This window comes from Tursiops truncatus, chromosome 16, assembly GCF_011762595.2.
Source record: "Tursiops truncatus isolate mTurTru1 chromosome 16, mTurTru1.mat.Y, whole genome shotgun sequence".
NCBI classification, from domain to species: Eukaryota; Metazoa; Chordata; class Mammalia; order Artiodactyla; family Delphinidae; genus Tursiops; species Tursiops truncatus.
This window is the reverse complement of record NC_047049.1, coordinates 59,147,769-59,160,480: the sequence shown is the minus strand read 5'-3', so window position 1 is coordinate 59,160,480 and position 12,712 is coordinate 59,147,769. Positions and strand designations below refer to the sequence as shown.

At 33.6% G+C, this 12,712-nt stretch overlaps 1 protein-coding gene across 5 annotated transcripts in view; it reads right to left on the bottom strand.

Moving 5' to 3' along the window:
- Window positions 1-5,054: 5,054 nt before the first annotated feature.
- P4HA1 (prolyl 4-hydroxylase subunit alpha 1) overlaps window positions 5,055-12,712 on the bottom strand; it is a 92,731-nt gene continuing 85,073 nt past the window's right edge. For all 5 annotated transcript variants that reach the window (XM_019936095.3, XM_073793476.1, XM_073793477.1 and 2 more), the window contains 4 exons: window positions 10,712-10,777; window positions 8,351-8,419; window positions 7,757-7,853; window positions 5,055-6,163 (listed from right to left, as the gene is read on the bottom strand). In XM_019936095.3, the coding sequence (XP_019791654.1) occupies window positions 6,093-6,163; window positions 7,757-7,853; window positions 8,351-8,419; window positions 10,712-10,777 (303 nt within the window). In that variant the 3' untranslated portion in view covers window positions 5,055-6,092. The remainder of the gene's footprint in view (window positions 6,164-7,756; window positions 7,854-8,350; window positions 8,420-10,711; window positions 10,778-12,712) is intronic.

Below are 12,712 nucleotides of genomic sequence, written 5' to 3'. Positions count from 1 at the left end.
CATCCTAAAGTTATAACAATCTAATCTGAATTAATACCAGTTTCTGCAACCCCATCAAAAACTCTACCCCTTTACAGATCCACTCCCCTTTATGTTAATGAAGTCACAAATTCAGCTTTATATATTGTACTCATTAACATATTTATAATTTTTTATGCATTTATCTTCTAAATCCTCTAGGAAAAAAGAGTGGAGTTGTAACCCAAAGTCACAATGTTGATTTTTCTGTTGTTCCATATATTTACCTTTATTATATTTATATCTTCATATGATTTCCATTCAATGTCCAGAGTCCTTTTAACTTGAAGCATTTCTTGCAGGGCAGATCAAGTGGTAATGAACTCCCTCAGCTTTTATTTATCTGGAAATGTCTTAATTTCTCTCTCATTTTTGTAGAATAGATTTACTATGTACTATGATTATAATATGGTCTCAGTGTTTTCTCTGAGTTTATCCTACCTGGAATTCTTTAAGCTTCTGGAATTTGTCAATCCATGATTACAAATTTGGGAAATAACTGACCATTATTTTTTCAAATGATCTCTCAGAAATTTTCTTCTTCAGGGATTCACATAATGTATATACTGGGCTGTTTGATGGTGTCATGTAAGTCCCTTTGGCTCTGTTCACTTTTCTTCTTTCTCCTCCTTGGACTTGACTTGATAATTTCAAATGACCTATCCCCAAGTTTGCTGATTTATTCCTCTGCCTATTTGAACCTGCTGTTGAACCCCTCTAGTGAATTTTGCGATTCACTTATTTTTCAGCTCTAGAATTATTGTTGGTTCTTTTAAACTAATTTATTTTTTATCCTTTTGTTGATATTCTTATTTTGTTCATATATCATTTTCTGGCTTCTTTTAGCTCTTTGTCTATGTTCTCCTTCAGCTCTTTGAGCATATTTAAAACAGGTGTTTTAAACTCCTAGTTTAGTACATCCAGTGTGTTTCTTCAGGGATGGTTTCTTCCAATTAATTTTCTCCTTCTGAATAGGACAAATGAGAAATGTTTTCCTGTTTCTATGTATGCTTTGTGATTTGTGTGTGTGTGGCGGGGTGCTGAAAATTAGGTACTTTGAAGAGTAGCCTCTCCCAGTCTTTGCAGAAGAGCATATTTTAATCCTTGGGATCAGCATGGGGTTCAAGGTCTTTCTTTGGCATGCATCTTGCCTGGACCCTTGTTGATGCTTTTCTCCATCTCCCCATATACATTCCTGCTTTTTAAAGTCTTGTTTTCCCTAGAAGTCTCATCTCAGCCACTTTTCAGGGCCTTCTATTGTATTCCACTACCTGTAATCTCTTGCATCCGGCTACTCCAGGTCTGTAGTTCCTCTGCAGCTTTAACAAGCAGTGTCTGATGCTTCCCAGGGCTTTCCCCAGCTATATACCCTTTTCCTTCTGAGCTCTGAATTAAGTGAAAAAGACCAGTCCTTCACACAGCTTCCAAACAGATTAAAAGGTTACAAACAAGATCTGCTCTGCTCCTTCTGGTTAAAGATAAGAACTGGGAATGGGGCAGCTACTTCCTCCCACCTGTGCTGTACCAGGTTTGGGGTGAGGCAAGGTTAAGTAAAAACACTGTGAAATTTCCTACCACTTTGAACATGGCTTTTTCTTAACTTGGCTTTCACTTGGTTAATTTAAACCTTTGGCTGTTTTCCAGACCTCTATAAAGTTATTTCATCCAGGCTCTAGTTGCTGGTTTCATGTTTCCATGGGGGAACAAAGGTCTGGAGCTTCCTAGTCCACTAGCTTCCTCTAGAACCAATGTTCTTAAATATGTCTTATACCAACAAGAATAAGTCACATTAAGTTTAAGTGGTCTTAGAACTAGAGGAAATGTTGATCCAAATCTATCACTGTAAGGATAGTATGTTGATTCCTTGATACATTATACGCTAAGCTAATTAATTATTCTGAATTGTTTTTCCCATTATGCCATGACATAAGAAGTCTGCTCCCACTACCCCACCAAGATCCAAACCACAGATATGAAACTCTTTAGTGCCGTTAAAAATGTAGAATCAAACAAAATTTGTACTGTTCTAGAGCAATGCTATTTAAAGCTGGTTCTCACTGAGATACAAGGAGCTTGTACCACAATGTAAATAACACATTGCTTTCTTCATCTTGAAAATCTTGCTATGAAAAAAGTCAACTGAACAAAACCATGTAGTTATTGATGTACTGTATTTACATGTTGATGTAATCTCCTTATCTCATTGTGGAACAGTAACAAACCCCATGGCAACTCTTTTGCACTCTAAGTAGGACTGTTTCAGAGCACTTTTAATTATTGCCTTACTTCAACTTTTCCATAGACTATTTTCCTATAGTTGCAGAAGTAAAATAGATAAAAATCTGAAAGGTGTTTCATGTTACAGAGCCTTAACTTTTGTGCCTTTTAAATGTAAAGTAAAAATAGAACATAACTTACTTTATAGGTGAATTTAATTATTTCATCTTCTAAGAGTTAACAACTGTAAGGTTATTTACATAATATGATTTAACCCATGATATTTCCAAACCCATGTAAAACCTACATTGCAATGGAGCTTAATTACATTTATGACTTTAAGGTAGATATTAAAATAATAATTTTTGCTCTTTGTAGACTTAAATAAGTGAATGCCTTTTCTAGAAGAAATTGACTAAAGCTAAAATTCATCTCCCTAAAAAGCCATGAAACGTCAAAGTGTACATCACTCTACATATTCTCTTTAAAATGTTCTATTCTGAATCTTTTAAAGTGTTTAGCCTAAAACAGATTTGTATTATAAACCAGGCTGTTAGGAATTGGAACAACCAAATGACAAAATTTAAGGATTTTCTTTTTTCAGATTTTAGAGCTCATTTTATCTGTGATTACCTTGTTTTGTACAACTGACTTCAATACAACAGTGCTGCAATGGGAATTCAACAAGGCCTCAAAAAGCAGAATATAGACTAGCACTCCTTTTCAGTGGTTCCTTTTATTTAAACTTTTACGTTTGATAAGACTGCCTATTAATTTTTTTTTACAAATTAGTCTTCCTGCATCAAAACGTATATTTAATTGAAGGCTACATTCACACAGAAAGTAAACTTCAAAGTCCTCAAATAAAAGTCAATAAAGCAGGCAGCCAAGAAATTTACTGTTCTACTACAGTTACTTTTGCAAAACTCATAAGTGTGGTAGAATAATATCCAAGGACATTAGGAAATTGGAATATGAAATCTATTTCATTCTGATAAATCTGATAATTTAATAAACAGTACTCTCTAGTGCTGACAGTTCATTCTTATTTCTCTAAGTTACCCAATACTGCTCCTGCTAAATAACAAACTTTTACCCCAGTGAAGTAAGCGCTGCCAAGAGAAGGGATTGGTTCTTGTGCTGCTGGGCATCCAGACTAAGATGTTATTTTTCTTTCTGCTTTCTCCTAGCAATCTCCACTTCATAATTCTGTTTATTCCTTCTCAAGTGATTTAGTTATTTAATCATGATTGGGCATTTGTTGTTGTTGTTATTTTGGTATCACACTGTAAGTTTCTTAATGGCAGCCATCTAGTCATTCAATTGTTTAGCTCATTAGGCCCTACACATGGGTTGTCCAATTTTCAGCTATATGGACTTAAGTGGAAACCTGGCATGGAATTTACATATAACCAGCAACACATGAGTCCGTAAGGATATTTAGATTCTTCTCAGCAGCAGTAATATATATCTTATATACACACACATATAAGGTATTATATTTTTATATCACACATATATAAGGTATTATATGTGTGTGTGTTTACTGCTTACAACAACTCTTCTCAATCCTTTTATATTGTAGTAACCATTTTATTATAAATTCACCAAAGTTCATGGTTGGTTGTGTCTTTCATTACTGCATTTACCATCTAGCTTTCTGAAGAATCTTAGTCACTTCATTATTTTTTTAAATAATCCTACTAGGTTATTACATAGTTATGACATTTACTTACCCTGCTGATTGAGTGTTCTGGTGGATACTTCAGTTAACTTGGTGATATTGGTGATAACACATGGTTAAAGTTAATGAATGATGAAACTTCCAACCTTAAAGGATGGACACTTAGGGTTGGTGAGGAAACCACAGTTTCCACATTTTCCATGATAGCTCTAGCCCTCATTTATTTTAAAGTTCAGCATAAAAAAAAAGGATTGCAAAGTTTTATACTGGAATTTTTTTTCTCCTTTTCATTTGGAAAGAAAAATAGTTGGTAATTATGAAACTTGGGAGGGTTCTGTAAGACCTAACACTGACAAGAGTTTACCAATCCCTGTGTGGGGTTTGGGGTTGAATATAATGAAATTTGTAAGATTATGGAATATGTTGTTTCCTTGTGAAATAGATATTTTTTATTCTACTTTCTAAAACACGTGGCAATTAAGGATTAGTATCCTTTCTTTGAACACCCATTTTATTTCTTCAATTTTGAATTTACATTGCTTCCATCTAAAAAAGATTTTTAAAAAATCTGTGGTCACAAAATCTGATTAGATTAATGAATTTAATTCTCAATATTTCTTACTAAAATACTTGTGGTGGAACAAAGGATAGTTCAAAGAAATAAAGTTCACAGTTCACTTTTCTAAAAAAATGGTAAAGTAATACCCTCTTTCCCAGAGAATTAACCAAATTCTTCCTTATTTAAATACTGCATAAAGGATAAAGAGCCCTTATGTGAACTATGATTCACCATAAGAAATATAAAGGTTAAAGGGTCAATGAACATACTTCATTAGGTTCAGAGCTTTCTACTACCATACCATGTATTTGAACAACAGAAAATCTTAAGTAGCATTACTGTAAAAACTCCATAACCATAGTAATAAAGTTGTAGAGCTCCCTTTGAAGGTAACATATTTTGATTGATTAAATATCTGAAAGTTCAAAGAGCCTTAATTTTCTACCATAACAATGTGACTTTAGAGTGAATGAAAATCAGGAGGATAAACCTAAGTCCTAATTCTAAAGAAATAACCTGTTATTGCTATAGCACACATTCACATTTAAATACGAAAAATACCACACAGAAAACGGAAACATTTAAAAAAGATTTAAGATCATAAATAGGTCACTGTTGTCACAACACATTTCAGAATTGAAAAAACAAACATTTTGGCTTTTTAGGAAAAACTCCTTTTATATCAATTCCCTCATCATTGAAAGGACTTGTACATTTTTAAATTTCCAGTCTCCTAAGGCACGATATTTTTTTAATCCGAATGCCAACATCATCATCCCCTGCTGTAGGTAGCTGAAATAAGAGGCAAGGAATTAGCACTAAGAAAAACAGCAAAATTTTTTGGACAAAATCATCAGTCATTTAAGAAAAACAAGAAACAGACTGAGTCATGATCATTTTAGTTAAGAAGGCCCAAGCTTTTAATGTAGGACCTTCTGTTAAACATTTTTTTTTTAATCAAGGTATTGTAACTCAGATTTAATTCACCACAGAGGAGCTATGAAAGAAGGGGTTTGGTAAAATAAAGCATACTTTAAAAATGACTTGGGAGAAAAAAAATCAAATTAGAATAGCATATGGAGGGGCAAACATTGTATGGAACCCACTTTACAGGGCTAATTTATTCCTAGTCTTCAGGCAGATCCAGAAGGGAGTTGTTGAGACTAGGTAAACATAATACCTAGGTCCATACTATACGGCATCTGTTCCTTAATCACACGGACCATTCTAGCCTACCACCCACCAACTGAGATGTACTGAAATACTATAATCAGATGCCTAAATTGTATTTTTTATCCAACCAAAAAAAGTTCTTTAAAATATACCATAAATATAAAAATTCCTCATTTTTTACCCTGCCTTGCTTTGTCCTCTGTGATACCAACTGAACTTTAAGGTTTCATATGTAAAATGTGGTGTTTTAAGTGTTACTTTTAAAAGAAAAAAAAAACCCCCACAAAGTTAGCGATTGTCCACAGATGAAACATAGGATGAGGTTCATGACTGAATCAATCATGGAGTGTTAGTCAACTGTAAACTCTTCAAAGTTAAGACTGGGAAATGTGTGTATCAGACACATCAGAGTACAACAGGAGAGAAAGGGAAGTCTGTTTGTCATTCCAATTCCGACAAGGTGCATGGTCTTCGAAATTCCTGTCCACGTTCATGGAGCCATTTATTGGATACTGTGAAAGAAAATAATATATTAATGTCCCCCACTATCTAACTAGTATTTTTTTAACATCTTTATTGGGGTATAATTGCTTTACAGTGGTGTGTTAGTTTCTGCTTTATAACAAAGTGAATCGGTTATACATATACATATGTTCCCATATCTCTTCCCTCTTTCTAACTAGTATTTAATTAACTCCTAGGAGCTAGGACTATAATGAAGTTTCTACATGGGCTAAAAAAGTTCAAGACCAAAACCAGACAAAGACAGATGCTATTTAGGCTGTCTTTTTAAGAACTTCACTAAATGCTGGAAATAAAAAAGATTTTATATATATGTATGTACATTTGAGAATCTGTGCATGTGTATTTCCTAAAGTTTCTAATGTTCAATGTAAGACTTGAGATGTAGGTACAGACAGAACAAAACACTGTTTTACCTGTTTGCAAAATACCACTTCTAATACAAAGACATTTTAAAAATGAACACAACTCTATGATTAATCTCTCGTATTATGTGCTCATCAAGTTTCCTTTGTTCCAAGATACTGTTTTTTAATATACCCCCAAAGGAATTAATTTCTTTCTCCTCCTCGTATATCATAGAACCCAATCAATGGCATCAACATGTATAAGATATTTAAACTAGTACTCATTAATTCTTAACTACTTTGTTTCCTTTCTTAACCTGTGTATCCAATCTTTTATTCATCAAACCCTGTTGATTTTACTTCTATGATCTCTTCAATCTATTCTTTGCTCTCCAAACCTTTTGCTGCTGCCTTAGTCCAGGCTTTTATCATCACCCATTTAGACAACAGAAAACAGCCTTCTAAACTCATCTCTCCTCCACTAGCCTCTCTTCATTCTAGTCCAGTGGTTCTCAAACATTAGTTATCATCAGGGGAGTTCTTTTAAATCCTGATGATCAGGTATCACTCCTTAATCTTGCTATGTCCAATACGGTAGCCTCTAGACACATGTAGCTACTAAGCACTTCAAGTGTGGAATGTGGCCAAGTGACACATACGGAAATAGATACATGGGGTTAAATAAATCTATATAAAAATAAGTTCACCCATTTCTATTTCTTTTTCTTTTTTTTTTTTTTTAATGTCGCCAGTCCTATACTTGCATGAACCTGAGAGTACCTCTCTAGCTTCATATGATTCCTGGCCCTGGTCCGTAACATGCCTGGAAAACTACTGCTCTATCTTCAAAACTAAATATAAAAATTAATTAAACTTCGAAGAAGCCTCCCTAAATGTAAGTAGTTACTGTCTTCTGTTTATATCTTTGTATTAGTATCTACTACAAGAGACAACTGTGAACTCCATGAGAGGAAGATTCAACTTTGAGTCAATTAACGTTTCTTAAATAATGAGTGGAAATAGTGTTAAAAATGTCATAAAAAATCTGATCTGTTGAAAGCAAATTTATATTAAGATAAGAAACTTGCTTGGTTGAATCCCTTTCAGTGTTAAAGTCATATTAGGCAAATCTGTCAGGAGTTTTTTTTCACTTTCTTTTAAGATGTAAATTATAATAATTTTTAAATAAGAGACAAAAATCACAAATTCTATTCAGAGAATATAGGAAATATTTACCCCATTTGTTTCCAACCAGCACTGGACAGGCTGCATGCCGTGTACTATAATCTCCTTCTCCACTGGCAAACAGATTATACCAGAAAACTGCAGTTCCCTGTGGAAAACAATGCAAAATTATCCCCAAATAAAGTATCAGGTTATTGCTTTTTATAGTAACTAAATTTTCCTCTGTTCTATGGAAATAATTCTCTATGGCAGCACTATATCTTCCTCTAATATAGTTCTGAAAGTATCATATAATGTACAAAATTTTGGTGATCACATGAAAGCATTAACAGCATTACTTAACAAAAAAGTGTATTTGCCAAAGCTAACACATCTTACAATAGCAAGTATCATACGGAACCCATTTTAGAAATGAAAACTTCTAAATACTAATCCCTGGTTGTTCATACCTCTAGGTACTCACGGTAAACTGTACAATATCTAAAATCTTCCCTAGGCATAATGTAGTCCTTAAGTATACTACCTTTAAAAATGTTATTTACTACTTAGACTATGAAATATAGGTGTATATATTCCTCAGGGAAAAAAATACAGAGGACCCCCCCCCCTCCCCGCTCCCAAATTAAAATAACAAGCTAAGCTTACCTTTTTGGGCCAAACACTAGCTCCTACTTCAGGAAAAACAGTGGCTCCTCCTGCTGACACATCACTCATCTAATAAGAGATGAGAGTATTATCGAAAGTGCTGGTAGAATAAAGTTAAACATGCCACTGTGAGGTAGATTTGATACTAAATACTAGAATGAGAATATCTGGACTTCTACTTACATAAATGGGTTTGTGCATGCTAGTCAGTTTTTAAAAAACAAGATGCTATTTAGGTTTACATAGATATATAAAAGCAGAGGAAAGATGGAAGTCAGCAAGGGAGACTGGGATATACTTTGGGATAGCTATTTCTTTTATAGCCAGAGGTAAAAAGAGATGATTTAAAACTGACAAATCAAGTAACATGGGGTATAAATATGTATTCTATAGCACTAGAATATCATCTCCATGGGGGCAGGAATTTTCATCTGTTTTGTTTATTGCTGAGAATAGCCTCAAAACAGTAGGTATTCAATAAATATTTAAATAAGTGAATTCAAACAAAATAGAACTAAACACCAAGAGAAAAGTAATAAACTAAAACCAGTTTTGTCATTTCTCATGGTAGGGTATCAACACATATTAACTAAAAATTAGAAGATGAAAAGATTTATAAAGTTATATTCTTAATGGTGAATTAGAATAAAAACACAAACCTTCCAAATTAACTGAAGAAGCACATGCATAAAATGAGGCAAAGGAAACACAGATCATGTAGTGAAGATTTTTTTCAAAAACAACATAAGTAGAATGTAGAGTCAGACTAATGTATCACAAAGCAAAATCCAACTATATGCTATATTCAAGAGTCACATCTAAAACAAGTGATTTATAGGCAAATGCTGTACCAAAGAAGAGTTTGATCTTAGTATCAAGCACAGTTTAACGCTAAAGGCATTCAGTGATATAAAGAAGTGTATTTTACCATGATAAATATATAATCGATATCAAAGAGCTAATAGCTCTTAAGCAATGAAAAAATTAACTTCAGAGGAATTTAAAAGTTGTGCTATGTGGCCCATCTGAGAAAAGCATTCAAATAATGAAAAAAATGAATACTAATCTAATAAAAATGCTATATATAACTAAAAGGGGATATAATTATCTAATATATAGTCTGATAGTCACAAATAATCTAACATTTATGGATATTGGACCAAATAATATAGCATCAATTTTCTTGTATTTCTTTGCTTTTTTTTTTAAAATTTATTTATTTTATGTATTTATTTTTGGCTGCAATGGGTCTTTGTTGCTGCGTGTGGGCCTTCCCTAGTTGCAGCGACCTGTGTGCCACAACTACTGAGCCTGTGCTCTAGAGCCACAAGCCACAACTACTGAAGCCTGTGCACCTAGAGCCTGTGCTCCGCAACGAGAAGCCACCGCAATGAGAAACCTGCACACTGCAATGAAGAATAGCTCCCACTCGCCGCAACTAGAGAAAGACCGCGTGCAGCAACGAAGACCCAATGCAGCCAAAAGGAAAAAAAAGTTATGTACTGCCTTTTGGGGGATACTTGCTCTTAGAATTCAGCCTCATGCTATGAGGAAGCCCAGTCCACATGCTGGTATTCTGGCCAACAACCAGCCTCAACCTCAGCCTTTAAGGTGACCCCAGTGCCAGCCATTATCTGATTGCAAATGCATGAGAGATCCGGAGCAAGAACCATAAATGAAGCCCAATCAACCTCACAACCATGAAAGGTAAGAATCAAACTGTTACTTTAAACCATTCAGTTTTGGGGTGATTTGTTATGCAGCAATAGATAACTCGGGCAAATGATCAAAGCTTTATGTATGAATATATAAACAAACAATTTAAAAAAATGAAGATCATACTGTTTTGAAACTAATGAACAATGGGAGAATGGTTACCCTTGAGGAAAGGGCTTCTCGCGTGCTCTAATATACTATTTCTTGATCTGGGTGCTGACTATGCTAGTGTTCACTTTGTGAAAATTTATCAAGTTATATATTTATGATTTGTACACTTTTCTGATATATTTATCAATAAATTCAAAAAGTTTATTAAGATAATGTGTATATATACACATAAATTCCTACAAATACATAGAGTTGCTTATATACACATTATAGATGACTATAGATGACAGTCCATACTCCAAAATATCACATTGCCTCCAAATAGTGGAACTAGGTGTAATTTTAACTTTCTTCTTCAGGTTGTAATAAGTACAATCTGAAAAAGTTATAAATGCAAAGAAAAAATTCTTTACTCAGTTGTAAAAAAACATTAAACTAGGATGTTAAGAGCTAAACAGAACAAACATGTGAACACATCAAAATAAATGAGTTATGTGATCAAATCCCAACTTAAAAATTTTAGCTATAACTTACATAAAACAGCCATGTAGCAATTCTATTTCCTGTCCCCAGCTCTTTGAAAGCATCTGGCTCATCTTTCTGTGAATAAAACACAACTCAATGGTATAAAATTCAGTAATGCAAATTCTCCAATGGCAACTAACATCATTAATATGCTGAATAGTATGCTAAAAACAGCCCCTAAAGGTTCCTTTATAATGTCCAATGCACCATATATACAACAGGCATTCAGATATTTGTTGGTTGTTGATTCAACCAGTACACTGAATACTTTTGATAAGACCATTCAGGGGGAAAAAACAGACTTGTTAGCCTATATAATGAGAACCAATATCTACTATCCACAGATTATTTTAAAAATTGACACCTATAGTTTTAGCTTCCAAAAAAGCAAGACATGAGAGTCTCTCAGCTACATTCATTAAGTCAATTCTCTGTGGGTAAAAAAAAATTTACCTTGAGATTTACTTTGAACTCATGATCCATTCAAATGTCACTGCTACTATTCTTGGCTGTCTTTTGGGCTGTCAGCACTTTAATCTGGCTGGAGAATTCACGTCTGGCTATTTAAAGCTAAATTAAAATACAGTATAGTCTCTTGGCATTTTCCCAGAAAAATGAAAATCATGTATTCTTCACACAGAAATTTATACACATCAATTTGTCATATCCTCAAATTGTCCGTTAATGTCCTTCAAAGGATGAATGACTAAAACTGTCGTATACCTATACCACAGGATACTATGCAGCAAAAAAAAGGGACACCCTGTTGATATGTTCTGCAAAAACATGGATGAACCTCAAGGGAATTATGCTGAGTGAAAAGAGACAATCTTAAAAGGATACATGCCGTATGTAATATTTACATAACATTTGCAAAATAATTTTAGTGAAGAACAGATTAGTGGTTACCAGCAGTTATGGATGGGAGGCAGAAGGGTATATGTAGCTACAGAGCAGTACCGCAAGGGAGTCTTACCGTGATGGTGAGGTTATGTATCTTTATTGTGGTGGTAGTTACATAAAGCTACCCATGTAATAAAACTGTATAGACAGACAGACATGAGTGCGAGCATAACTGGTGAAATATGAATAAGCTCTGTTGCTTGTGCCAACACCAATTTCCTGGTTTTGATAGTGTACTACAGTTATGCAAGACGTTAACACTGAAGGCAGTTGAATGAAGGGTGCGTGGGATCTCCCTGTATATTTGGGGGGAAACTTCCTAGGAATCTATAATTATTTCAAAATAAAAAGCTATGAAAAAAAATTTAGTTACATTAATGTGAGGACTTAAACTGTAGTCTTTCACATCATCCAAGATCCTCAGACATTTTTCAATAATTGAAAACAGATGGAAAAGAGACTAAAAATATATTCTTTGCTAGCCTGCCCAGAGAAAGAGTCTAGGATTCTGGGATTAAACCAGTCAAGGAATGTAATACAATACAGACTGTTTTCTTTCCAAAGAATACACTCTTATTAAAAAATGGTAATAGATCAAGAATTTTATTAGAATACTTGGCACATTCCTTAGAAATCATGTAACTATGATAAATCTTAAATTAAGATTTGGTAATGACAATTTATAGCTTGATATGTTAAAATTACTTAACTTTTTAATTTAAAAGGTTAAATATTTATTGATCTTAAGCAAGAGTACTTGGGCAAGAACAACTTTTTAACAAACTGCTTTAATATTATTTATTCTCCAGCCTCTGCATCTATTTTATGGTTTTTATCTTCCTGTCTTTCAAAATGTATTCCTGTAATTTCTTCAGATTTATTGCCCAATTCACTGCAGCTGTCTCTAATCTGTTTAACTTATACACTAAATTTTAAATTTCAACAATTTTTTGACCTAAAGCTTCTGTTTATTTTTCAAATATGTTAAATCATTTTGAGAATTCAGTAATTTTTATCCTCTTTTATTTTTAAAGTATTAGTTATTTTTTTCTATTACTCTTAAATATTATTAATGCCTTCAGTTTGTGCATCATTTAAAACAAGGTA